At 37.2% G+C, this 13,179-nt stretch overlaps 1 protein-coding gene across 3 annotated transcripts in view; it reads right to left on the reverse strand.

Moving 5' to 3' along the window:
* Positions 1-2,512: 2,512 nt before the first annotated feature.
* The window catches only part of Mct1 (Monocarboxylate transporter 1), a 69,958-nt gene continuing 59,291 nt past the window's right edge, over positions 2,513-13,179 (reverse strand). For all 3 annotated transcript variants that reach the window (XM_073977543.1, XM_073977541.1, XM_073977542.1), the window contains 9 exons: positions 8,561-8,629; positions 8,448-8,498; positions 8,229-8,332; positions 7,711-8,163; positions 7,466-7,645; positions 7,275-7,391; positions 3,754-3,789; positions 3,170-3,662; positions 2,513-3,094 (listed from right to left, as the gene is read on the reverse strand). In XM_073977543.1, coding sequence (XP_073833644.1) covers positions 2,934-3,094; positions 3,170-3,662; positions 3,754-3,789; positions 7,275-7,391; positions 7,466-7,645; positions 7,711-8,163; positions 8,229-8,332; positions 8,448-8,498; positions 8,561-8,629 — 1,664 coding nt within the window. In that variant the 3' untranslated portion in view covers positions 2,513-2,933. The remainder of the gene's footprint in view (positions 3,095-3,169; positions 3,663-3,753; positions 3,790-7,274; positions 7,392-7,465; positions 7,646-7,710; positions 8,164-8,228; positions 8,333-8,447; positions 8,499-8,560; positions 8,630-13,179) is intronic.

Raw genomic sequence — 13,179 nt, forward strand, 5'->3', positions numbered from 1 at the left:
CGGGCGTGTTTCATTCGCACACATTCTTCTTACGACATACAGAAACTGGCTGTTATAATACCCTTTCCATTGTGGTGTAGGGTATAAAAAATTATATCAGTTTTTTTCAGTTATATATCTGCTTATAGTGACTTTAAAAGTTTGTCAAATAAAGCCCATGTAGAAAATATTTCAAATAACATTGCGCGCGAGCTTTCTTTATCGAAACGCCTTATAATTAAGATGTTATCTAATCTCATCAAAATATGATACAGTGATACGAGGTTGTAAAAAAGTCGTAACCCTATTGTACACACGGCGGAAGAGCTTAGTACTTCAATACAACTCGTGGGGTAGAATAAAAAAGTTCGACCTGGCCTAACATAACGACGTTCTTACTTGTTATACCCTCCACCATATGGAGGGTATAATTAAATTTGTCATTCCGTTTGTAACACATCGAAATATTCGTCGGAGACCCTATCAGCATAAACTTCAATGTCGATTTAACCATGTCCGTCCGTCCGTCTGTCTGTTGAAATCAAGATACAGCTCGCAATTTGGTATTGAAAATGGGATATATCGGTCCACGTTTTGATATAGCCCCCATAGAACGGTACCTCCCGAGTTTCGGTATTTTGAAGGTTTTAGCTTCATTATCACACCGAAATGGCTGAAATTTGGTATTTATACTTCGTTGGGGGTACTAAAACTTTCCCTTTAAATTTGTCGGTATCGGTCCATGCCTTTATATAGCCCCCATAGAACGGTACCTCCCGATTTTCGGTATTTTGAACGTTGTGGCCTCAATATTTCACGGAAATGGCTGAAATTTGGTATTTAGACTTCGTGGGGGGTACTAAAACTTCCCCTTTAAATTTGTCGGTATAGGTCCACGCCTTCATATAGCCCCCATTGAAAAGGTACCTCCCGATTTTCCGTATTTTGAAGGTTGTGGCCACAATATTCCACCACATGGCTGAAATTTGGTATTTAGTATTCAATGTGATATAAAACTGTTCGCCAGAAATTTGTCTGCACGGGTCCACGCTGTCATAATGCCCCATTTCCGAATAAAATTCGTCGGTATAGGTCCACGTTTCGATATAGTCCCCTTAGAACGGTACCTCCCGATTTTCGTAATACTGAAGATTGTGACGTCAATATCCCACCGAAATGGCTGAAATTCGTTATTTAGTCTTCCAAGAGTTATAAAATATTCCAAAAGAGTAATATCAGTATACGTCCACGCCTGCCTATATCCCCATAGAAGCGTACTTCTTGATTTTCGGTATTTTTTAAGTTTTAGCTACATTCTCTTACCGACATATAGGAAATTTGGTATTTAGTCTTTTTTGAGTCTAAAAACTTTCCATCAGAAATTTGTCGGTATAGATCGACGTTTTGAAATAGCCCATAGACGCATAGAACGGTGCCTCACATTGTTTTACCGAAATTGCTGAAATTTAGTATTAAGTCTTCTTCTTACACGAACTAATTATTCCGTTTTACTTCAATACAACTTGTGGTGGAGGTTATAACGAGTTCGGCCTGGCCGAACTTAACGCTTGGTAGATCTCTAGATTGGCGTTGTCACATGGCTCTTAAATAAATATCAACAGAAAGTCTTTAATACAAGGTGGCACAAAAGTAATCCTCCTATCAGAAAATGCTATAAATTTTGCGATTGGCCCCTAATGTCAGTTCTGTTTTGATATTTGTTTAGTAAACACATGCGAAATATACGTTAATAAACAATGTTACGCTACACTGTTCCAGAACGCGGAATATTGGTGACTATTTATTTGACCAATAATCGGTCGGTGACTTTGAAACAATGTGAATTTCGTCGCAGATTTCCTGGCCGTTCGCTCCAGACTTCTTTTTGTGGGGCTTTTTGAAGTCTCGGGTTTATGTCAACAAGCCTCAGACTCTTTCAGCTCTTAAAGACAATATCCGTCAAGAATGTGAGGACCTATCGCCGGAAGTTTTGGCCAAAGTGATGGAAAATGACATAAAAAGGGCTAAAATGACAATAAACTGTGGCGGCGGCCATTTATCTGACATCATATTCTCGACTTGATGTAAAAAAATTAAAAAACCAAATACAAATAATACACAAGAAGAAGTTTTTCATTCTTTTTTTTTTAAATTACAGCCAAAAAACATCGGAAGTTTACTTTTGCGCCACCTTGTATTTTAATATGTTTACCAACACTCCGTTATTATAAAGGAGATGCAGCTGCTTAGAAATAATGAAAACACTGAAATATTTTGTTTTTATAATTTTTCATAATAAAAAATATATTTTTAAACAAAAAAATAAATGAAATCATAAACACAAATTCAATATTTAATTTATATATAGAATAAAATAATTATATATAATAACTATAATAGAAAACAAAAAAAAAATACTTAAAACTATAAACATTTTGTAAAAAAATTGATTTACTAACTAAAAGTCCTTGACTTTTTTTCATAATAATAATAACTGACTTTTAGGGAATTGGCGTTTTTGGTTTGGTTTTCATTTTGGAATATTCAATTAAAATAAATAAAATAAATTGTATACATAATGTTTATACTTTTTTTAGAGAACTTATATAATCAACAATTTTTTGAATTTATTTCAATAGTGGTTTTACTAATATCTAACAAAAAATTTGTAGAATTTATTTATTATATATAGTTTTTTTTTAATGATAACAATTTGTATGACTAATTCCCTAAATAATGCCTGTAGCAGTTTTATATGTATGTATGTATTTGTGTATACTTTGTAATTATTTAAGGAAGTTTTGTTTGTGTGTTTGTATTTCAAAGTCTTTTCATACAAAAATCTACTAAATTTTAATAGCTATGTATGTACCTACACAAAAATAGGTTTGTGTGAATTAAATTAATTTAATTAATAATAACAATAATATTAATTTGTTATATTACAACATTTTCTAACTTAAAGCAATTTCTTGAGCATTTAATTCCTGTTGTTTTCTCGCCTGTCTACGTTGAATGGGAGGTACCACAAACATCATTAGGCCACTAATGGCAATCATAATGCCAGCCAATATAAAGGCTGGGGCATAGGAAAGCGTAATATCATACATCCAACCTAAAGACAAAGAAGAAAATGAAGAAATAAAAAGTTAAAATAGATTGTCATAACATTTTGAACCCATCTACTCACCTCCAATTGGTGGTCCAATGAGTGAAGCCACCCCCTGGAACAGCAACAAAATACCAAAAGCATTTGTCAATTTTTCCAAACCCAACAGATCAACCAAAATCACCGACGTCAAACCGACATAGGCACCAATGGTAAAACCAAATACCGAACAATAAAATGCCAGTGAATAGAAACCGGTACACAGTGGACACAATGCCGTTGCAATGCCGCATATTGTCAGACACACATTATAGACTGCCAAACGATTAACCCATGGCTTATCAGAGATATAACCCAAAATAATTCTGCCTATCGTATTCGCCACACCAATAATTGAAATTAAATAGGAAGACTGTTCACCGGTCAAATGCAAAGCCTTGGCTTGTGACACAATATAGACATAGGGCATATTGAAACCGATACTGGTGCAAAAATTCGATATGGCAAAAATTACAAAGATTACATCTGTCATCAAACCGAAATTCATCATTTCTCGAAGGGTGTCTCGGGTCTCCTGAAAAGAAGAAGAAAGAAAGAAAGAATATGGAGAGTTATTTTTTTTCATACCAATTCTATTTTGTTTGTCTTGTGTCAAATTTTCATACTTTGGAGCAGGTAATGCCGCAACATTTTGCCAATTCCTGAAAAAGAAGAAAAGACACAATGAGATTAAGAAGAGTTTTGTTTTTAAGAGTACAAAATGAGACAAGAGAAATAAAAACAAGTAAAAAAGTATTAGTCGGCTTTGCCGGCAGAGGTATACCCTCAGCCTGTGCAAATTGAAACACTTTTTTCACAAAAAACTTTTGTATTAAGGGAGTTTCAAGGGGGTTTTTGGTCGTATGAACCGACAAAAATGTTGATTAGGATTAAAGATTAAAAATTTTGCGGAAAAGGTACTTAAAGGAATGGACCGACATAGACCATTGGGGTGTCATAGGGGGGTTTTACACCCTTCGGGCTGTTTTCTCAAGAAGTATGGACTTGCCCCTGAAACAACTTTTACCATCGTAATTGAGGCAGCGAATGTAAGTTGCTTCAACAAAAATCAAAGTGATTAGCAGTCCTTAAAGTGAATTTATCCAAAATTTTGTGTGGGAGGTACGGGATAGAGTGGACCTATATTTGGTAGATATTATGAAAATGTGTAAAGTATGGACCAAATCGGTCACTCCCATCAAGAGTTATCGTGCGCACAATTTTTCCGAACTTTTTTGGGGTTGGTAGCTGAAGGAGTGGACCGATATGGGTTATCTTCGAACTTAAAGTAAGTTTGGAAACAATATAACGAAGGCCAAATCGGCATTTCCATTCGAGAATTATCTTGCGCTTCCACCCATAAACATGGTGTCATAGGGTTTGTTTTTCAATTTTCAGGCTATTTTTTTCAGGAAGTATGGACTTGCCCCTGAGGAAACTTGTACCCTCGTATAGGCGACAGTGAATACAAGTAGTTACAACAAAAACCAAGGCGATTCGAGAGCTGGTCCTAAACTGAACTTTTCCGAAATTTTGTGTGGGAGGTACTCGAAGGAGTTTACCGATTGAGTCCATATTGGAACCTCATCTAAGTCTGGTAGAAATTTCATAATGTGCAAAGTATGGACCAAATCGGTTACTCCCTTCAAGAGTTATCGTACGCACAAATTTTCCGAACATTTGTGGGGGAGGTTCCGGAAGGAGTGGACCGATATAATCCATCTTTGAACTTGAACTAAGTTTGGACAAACAGTTATCTTGCGCTCCAACCACTACACACGGTGTCATAGGGTTTTTTGTAACTTTCAGGCTATTTTCTCAGGAAGTATGGACTTACCCCTAATGAAACTTACAGCGTCGTATAGAGGACAGCGAATACAACTTGCGTAAACAAAAATCAAAGCGATTCGAGACTAGGTCCTTAACTGAACTTTTCCGAAATTTTGTGTGGGTGATACCCGAAGGAGTGGACTGATTGAGTCCATATTGGAACCTCATCTAAGTTTGGTAGAAATTACACGATGTGCAAAGTATGGACCAAATCGGTTATTGCCTACAAGAGTTATCGTGCGCACAAGTTTTGCGACAATTTTTGAACATTTGTGGGGGAGATACCTGAAGAAGTGGACCTATATGGCCCATCTTCGAACTTAAATCGAATCTGGACAAAATATTTCGATACCCAAAATTTGAACCGAATCGATTGATCCGTTCGAGAGTTATTGTGCGCACCAGCCAGACAGACAGACAGACGGACGGACATTGCTAGATCTACTCGAAATTGTCTGAAACGGATATCGTACAAACATACTTGGGGTCTAAAACCATTATTTCGATGAGGCACATTTTTTGTCGTATCAAAGTGTAAATACCCTCTTTAGCCTAAAGGCTGAGGGTATAAAAAATCAAAATTCTTAATATTTAGTACAGCAGATCTTTTGATTGCCACCTATTGCCACCTTGGCTCTTGATTTCCGTTAATTGGACATCTCTGTGTAAAAACATTCTGCCCATCCCTGCAACCTTCTGAGATATATCGGTTCAGATTATATATAGCCCATATATATATATATATATATATATATATATATATATATATATATATATATATATATATATATATATATATATTTTCCCGATTTTGCTACAACTTGTTCAATTTTGATCGGATATCCTTTAAATTTAGTATGTGTTATATTCTTAGGCCCCTGAATAGCTACACCGATTTGTACAAAAATCGGTTCAGATTTGAATGTAGCCCTCATATATATCTATACCCGATTTTGCTATAACTCGGTCAATTTTAATCGAATAGCCTTCAAATTTGATTTGTGATATTTTCTTATGCCGACGAGTAGTTTCACCGATTTTCGTAAAATCGGTTCGGTAGTTGTCGTTGAGCCAAAACTATTCTGGGTTGTAGAGGCAGCTACCGTTTTTCAGCTTCGATATGTGGGATATGGTTGAGCCAAAACTGTTGTAGCTTGTCGACGTTCTTCAGCTGCGATAGATGGGGATATACTCCGATGATGGCATTCACGCCTATCGAAATTTGAAAATGTTCAACATTGACGGAGCGTATTATTTCAAGGTGAATATTTTTGTACGTCGCGCCGGGTATTACTGCTAAACCTAAATAACGACGGGACGTACACAAATATTTCACCAACCTACCAAAACAACGCTCTCTGAGCGTCCGTATTACCCAAATACGTTGAGTCCCGAATCACATTTAAAACACAAAATCCGCGACCGATACTTAAATGTTTTCATTCGTAAAACAAATAATTTTCCTTTGCAATGAATTGTATTTCATGTTTTGTTGGGCTTTTGTTATTAAAATACAAAACACACACACATACAAACAATAACGTTCTGTCAAGGTTAAACTTTTTCAACTTACAAAAAGTATACGCTAGACGTATTTCGGTAGTTCTCATAAGAATACATGTGTTCTACTTTTTTCACCACACTCGCCCTGGGTAAATTTTCGAAAATTTGAGAATGTATGTGTGACCTTTTCAAGACTGATGAAAATCAAAACTGTTTTGAATTCAAAATGAACCCCCATCAGTCTAGGCGAATTGTGTTTATTTTCAAATTGTCAATATTCAATTTTGAAAAACAGAAAATAATGTTGGTGTAGGAACACAAAAAACGTAGAATTCATTCATTTTTGGTGGAAAAATTTAAGATTTTAGACTTGACTGATGGTTCGTGCTACACACTTGTCAGTCACACATACAGAAAGGGATCATCAGACTGACAAATGATTGGGTCCTTATAAAATGAATTGCCTGAGAATTGCCGGTACGAGCAAATTTTTTCCGTCCCGTGTTTATTTAGGTTTAGCAGTAGTAGAACACTGCCACAAACTTCACTTGCCTTTGATTTGTTTTATATTTTCAAAAAAATTCATTAAAATTTATTGGGGAAAATGTCTCTCATCGAATATTTTGAAAATATTTATCACACGATTCTGCAACTTTTTGGAGATCATGAAAAATTAATATTTCTAATAAGTGGAGCAATTGTTCTGATGGTGGCAATGCATCAAATTTTCTTAATGTACATCAATGAAAACTACAATGGAGCCGTGATGACGCCGACATATCATTAACCCCTAAGAAATCCCCCTTTCACTTACCTTTTCTTCATTCAAATCCAATTGAGAATGTTTCACTGAACCATAACGTTGTATGACACCTGAACCGGAGAGATCTTGGCGTGATCTGGCATATTCAGGTATGTTCATCAAGGATCCCTATAAACGAATTTCGTTGATTAGTTAATTCATTTCTTACAGTAACATTTCAAAATTCTCAAAATCTCTCTCACCTGATACAAAATATCTGGCCTGTACATGGTACCACTTCCCGACTTCTCACGATGATGCTCCTTCAGTTGAGCCAAATGAGGTTGACTTAATGAGGCCCTAAGAACATCTTCATTACTGGTACATTTGGAAACCACTGAAATTTCCATTTTTTGATTAACAATGCCATTTGAGCCGTTTAACTGAAAATAAAATTGCAAGAATTTTTAGAATAAATTAAAAAAATGCCTACCTTTCACATGCTTACCTTATTCTTGTATGATTGACCCACACTATTTGATCTACACAAACCATTTGTTTCGCTCTTTGGCAACTGCAGGTACTGGTCAGCTTGTTTAATATTGGCCTTAAGTGGTTCCAATTCCGCTGGAGTAGCATGTTGGTCAATAATGCTCTTTCTTTTCGCTTCCGAGGGTTTTGGTGGTTCCAATGGTCGGAACATAGCACCAAATATAATACAATTTAATACTATGCCACCAACAATCAAGAGAGCACCACGCCAACCATAAGTACCCAAAAGCGTTTCCATTAGAGGTGCAAACACAAAGGTACCGAAACCAGAACCACATACTGCAATACCAGTGGCCAAGGAACGTCTTGCTTCGAAGTACGTACTGACACTAACAATGGCGGGTAAATAAATTAAACCCAAACCCAGACCGGTGCCAAAACCAATTGTAATAATCAGGGTGAGAACATTCTGTGAGAGGGAAGGAAAACAAATATTAATGCAAATAATAAAAAAAAGAATGCAACTGCGTTTACCTGAGCCCATGTACTGATAATTATACAAATTGCTGTTAAGATGGCACCTGCTATTGTCACAGCTCGACAACCATATCGATTAACAAATGACGATGAAATTGGACCTAAAATGTTTGCAATAATTAGTTTCAGCCTAAGAGTATGCTTTAATATGTGAAATGTTTTAAGTTTACACTCATTAATGAATTTATAGCACTAGCCATTGTTCGTATAACTTACCCGATGCAAATGTCACACCAACCATAATTGAAACAATCCACGCTGTATAACCTGTGAGAGAGAGTGAGAGTGAGTGAGTAAAATAAGTAATGAGCATTATTGAATGGAATTACCTTTGCCCTCATTGAAATATACCAGAAATTCATCGTAGAAGAGACCAAAGGAATATGTCATACCATCGGCTGTAATAAAAAAAGGAATTATATGTAAATGTTATTAATATTCTCGATTAAAACTATAAATAATTTTTAAACAAGTTAAACAAAACACTTTAAAAAATAAACTAAACTAAAATAAACTGATTTATTTTCATTGCGGCCTTTGAAATTCCGTCCATGATTGGCAAGGACTCACAAATTTTAACAATCGCTGTTTCAAATTCTCGGGTGCTGAGAGTTTACTGTCGGTCCAATACGCGAAGTAAAATCAAATTTCCCAATAGAATGTGAGAATATCAGCTTTTTAATCCATTGTCCCATTACCAAACACAAGAGCAGTTAAAGCGAAGCTTTGCTCAACATGTTGGTTGATGGCGCTCAAATTTCAATCACAAATTACCCCAAGGTAGTAGAGTTGGGTAATCTAGTTCCTCGTACTAGTTCCAATGCGTATGAGTAACATTATGAAATATAACGTGTGATAGTAAGTATACGCAGTTTGTTCAAAGAAAAAATGGTGGCCATTGGAACTGCGAAGTGAACTAGATAGTTCCATATAGTTCCTTTGGCACAACTCTACGAGGTAGCACGCTTGCTGTTTTATACTATCACTGTATTATATTTGCCATGACACAAAGCATGAGTTTGGTTGCGGATTTGTAGGTGGTCGCAGGTTAAAACATCTGGTCTCCAGCTTCACCCCTGTGAATGAAAGACTCGCTGCAATTCGATTAAAAGCAAAATTCTTCAACATCAGCTTTATTTGTGCTTATGCTCCCACTGAAGACAAGGACGAACAGACCAAAGATATATGTATTTTACGAGCGCTTAGAAGAAACTTACGACCGTTGCCCTGCCATGACATTAAAATTATACTAGGCGATTTTAATGCCAAAGTTGGAAAGGAGAATATCTTTGGCCCAACAGTCTGGAAATTCAGTCTCCACAGTGAAACATCTGACAATGGTATGAGGCTGATAGACTTTGCAGCTGCAAAAAACATAGTGATTAGCAGTACCAGATTTAAGCATCTCGATATTCATAAGGGCACCTGTCTGTCGCCAGATCAAAGAACAAGAAATCAAATTGATCACGTTGTGATAGATGGAAGACATGCATCGAGCGCGCTGGATGTACAATCGTTTCGAGGTGCAAACATAGATTAGAACCACTACTTTGTTGCAGCAACGGTACGTACTAAATGTAGCAATCAAATTGCGAACAGACACAACACGGAAGTTGGACATCGGTAAGCTGCAAACACAACAGATAGCCACAGCATATTCCACTCAACTGGCCCAACTGCTTAATGAAAGCACTCCTCGTCCCAATAACATATCAGCACAATGGCAAAATATTGCCCACTCCATGCAAACAGCCGCAAAATCCATACTTGGATACTAGAGACCTTCACCAAGGAATCCGTGGTATGACCAGGAGTGTCGTGCTGCTACCGAAGTGAAAAATGCGGCATATAGGGCTACTTTACAATCAGTAGCAACGCGTAGAGCACGAGAGAGGTATCGGGAGAAAAGGAGAGAGGAGAATCTTCTGTTCCGCAGGAAAAAGGGAGAGATGGAAAAGCGGGAGTGTGAACAAATCGAGATGTACAGAAGACAGCATGCAGTCCGAAAATTCTACCAAAGAGTGAAACATCAAACTGATGGCTTTGGAACTGGCACATCCTCCTGTAGAGACCAGCAAGGTAATCTGGTAACTGATACAGATAGTGTGCTAAGGATATGGAAAGAGCATTTTTCAAACTGTTGGTATCCAATAGTAGCGAAGTCGACGAATATGCCACAGATCCAATCCCCAGAAAATGGTATTGAATGTATACCACCCGGCCAAGATGAGGTAATGACAGCAATAAACCGGTTGAAGAATAATAAGGCAGCAGGAGCTGATGGCCCACCAGCCGAGCTGTTTAAAACCGGAGGCAACACGCTGTTATGGTGTATGCATCAGCTAGTTAGCTCCATCTGGCAGGAAGAACGCGTACCCGACGATTGGAACCTGAGCATCCTGTGTCCCGTCCAAAGGAGATAAGACTTTATGCTCCAACTATAGTGGCATAAGTCTTCTCCCTATCGCCTACAAGATAGTAATTGGACCATACCAATGCGGCTTTAGACCTGCCAAGTCCACCATTGACCAGATATTTACCCTGCGACAAATCCTGGAGAAGACCCAAGAGATGCAGATCGACACCTACCACCTTTTTGTCGATTATAAAGCAGCCTTCGACAGCCCGCTACGTTCAAAGGTATTCCAAGCAATGTCTGAATTTGGTATCCCCGCAAAGCTCGTTCGGCTTTGTAGAATGACTCTAACTGACGAAAGATCTTCAGTTAAAATAGGAAAGAACCTCTCCGAAGAGTTTTGTAACAAAACAGATTTCAGGCAAGGAGACAGCCTTTCGTGTGATCTTTTCAACATCCTGCTGGAAAAGGTTATACGAGAGGCAAACGTCAAAAGAAGTGGCACAATCTACACCAATAGTCACATGTTACTTGCTTATGCTGATGATATAGACATCATGGGACGATCAGTAAAAGAAGTAACCGATACCTTTATGAAGGTCGAAGGAGAATCTGCTAAAGTGAGTCTGGCGGTAAACGGCGAGAAAACCAAGTTGATGCGTTCATTGAGGGCGGACCAACTGTTGAAGTAGGTTTCTATAATTTTGAGGTAGTAAAAGATTTCGTATACCTCGGCACCGCCGTAAACACAACAAACGGCATCATTTGTGAAATGAAAAGAAGAATTATATTGACCATCAGATGCTACTTTGGCTTAAGTAAGCACTTCAAAAACAAAGCCACAACTCGTCAAACAAAAATAACGCTTTACAAAACACTGATACTACCCGTGCTGATGTATAATTCTGAAGCCTGGGTACTTGCGCAAGCAGATAAGGCAGTGCTTGGCGTGTTTGAGAAAACAATTCTTCGAAAGATCTACGGACCAATCTGAATTGACGGTGAATATCGACGTCGTTTGAACCAACTCCTGCTATACAACGACATCTATATAGTTAAACGTATCGATATGCAGCGATTGCGTTGGCTAGGCCTTATAATAGGAATGAGCGATGATGAACCCGTTAAAAAGGCGTATAAGTTCGAGCCACATGGCGGTGCACGCAGAATTGACAGGCCAGAGATTGCAAGATGCGGTATTCCAGAAAGCGAAGCACTAAACAGAAAGAATTGCCAGTAATGTGCGATTGGAAATGCTTGCAGGGTTCAAGCATATAGTGAAATGATGACCAAAAACACAGATTATACATTGCGCTTGTGTGAGTATAAAAAATCCGAACGACCAACATTAGTACTACTCTAAAAAACCAACGTTCTTCTCATCGACTGATTTGCAAAATGTAAACAACACGATGTTTACTCTATACGTGTGAGTACGATCGCTTTGCCTATGCCCGCGGGCATAGGAAATTTATTGTTGCTGGCCATCTCTGATATAGTGTGAATGCAATATTTTAAGATCACTCCGCATCCATCGAAGCAAGATAACACCAGCTGCCCAGACAAATACGAGTGGTTTTATTGGATCCGAATTGACAGCACGATACCCAACACATGCCCTACATGACTGTGACCTGGAGTTGTTAAAATTTAGTTCATTTGAACGACCTAGTTCACTATATAGTTCAGTGGACATTGGTCATTTATGTGAACGAACTGCGAATGAGTTATATTATCTCTTTGTTTTCATACAGTAACTCAATCGCAAATGAACTATGGTACTGAACTAGTTCACTAGATTTAACAACTCTACTGTGAGCGCACGATACGCTATATATGCTTAACTACCCACATAAGCCAACTCACAATTCTTTATAGACGCGGTCAGTCCACGGTGTAGAGCATTGTTTGTGGTGAGTATTTAGGTAATTAAGTTTATTTGCTTAAACTAACATTTTAATCTGTCACCAAAAGATTGTTAAAGCAAAATGTTCTTTATGGTAAAGAACATTTTAGTTGCCAACCCAAAAGGTTCGAAATAAGTGAAAGTATAAATATTTGTATTAATCAATGCTTTTCAAACATTTAACAAAACAATATGTCCATATTAAATGACAAACTATTGTCTACAATCACTTGATGTGAGGCTTATCTGGAATTGTCTAGTAACTTCAAATTGAAGGGTTGTTTAACATATTTTACAGATAATATTTTATTTGCAATAAATAAAATGTGTGTAAAAAAACTTGTAAATAAGATAAGATAATTAATTGGCGCAGACTATGTCTGCCTCCTGGCCCTTTCCAGCAAATACTCTGTACACGCAGAGAAAAAAATATGATTGATCCAACAATATTCGAAGAACAAAATATGTATTGTAAATATATTGTTAGATCCCTTATGTAGTATTGTGAATCCAACAATCGTTTTGTTAAATACAACAATTGTTTTTGTCAATTACAACAATTGTTTTTGTCATATCCAAATAATAGTTTTTGTCAACTGGACTATATTATTCTCTTTTCTTCTACAATTTTATTCTCTTCTCTCAGTATATATAGCTGAGTTATACCGGGCACAATCTGAGAAGTG

The sequence above is a fragment of the Musca autumnalis genome, unplaced genomic scaffold (assembly GCF_047663935.1).
Source record: "Musca autumnalis isolate F117 unplaced genomic scaffold, ASM4766393v1 scaffold_3, whole genome shotgun sequence".
Lineage (NCBI taxonomy): Eukaryota > Metazoa > Arthropoda > Insecta > Diptera > Muscidae > Musca > Musca autumnalis.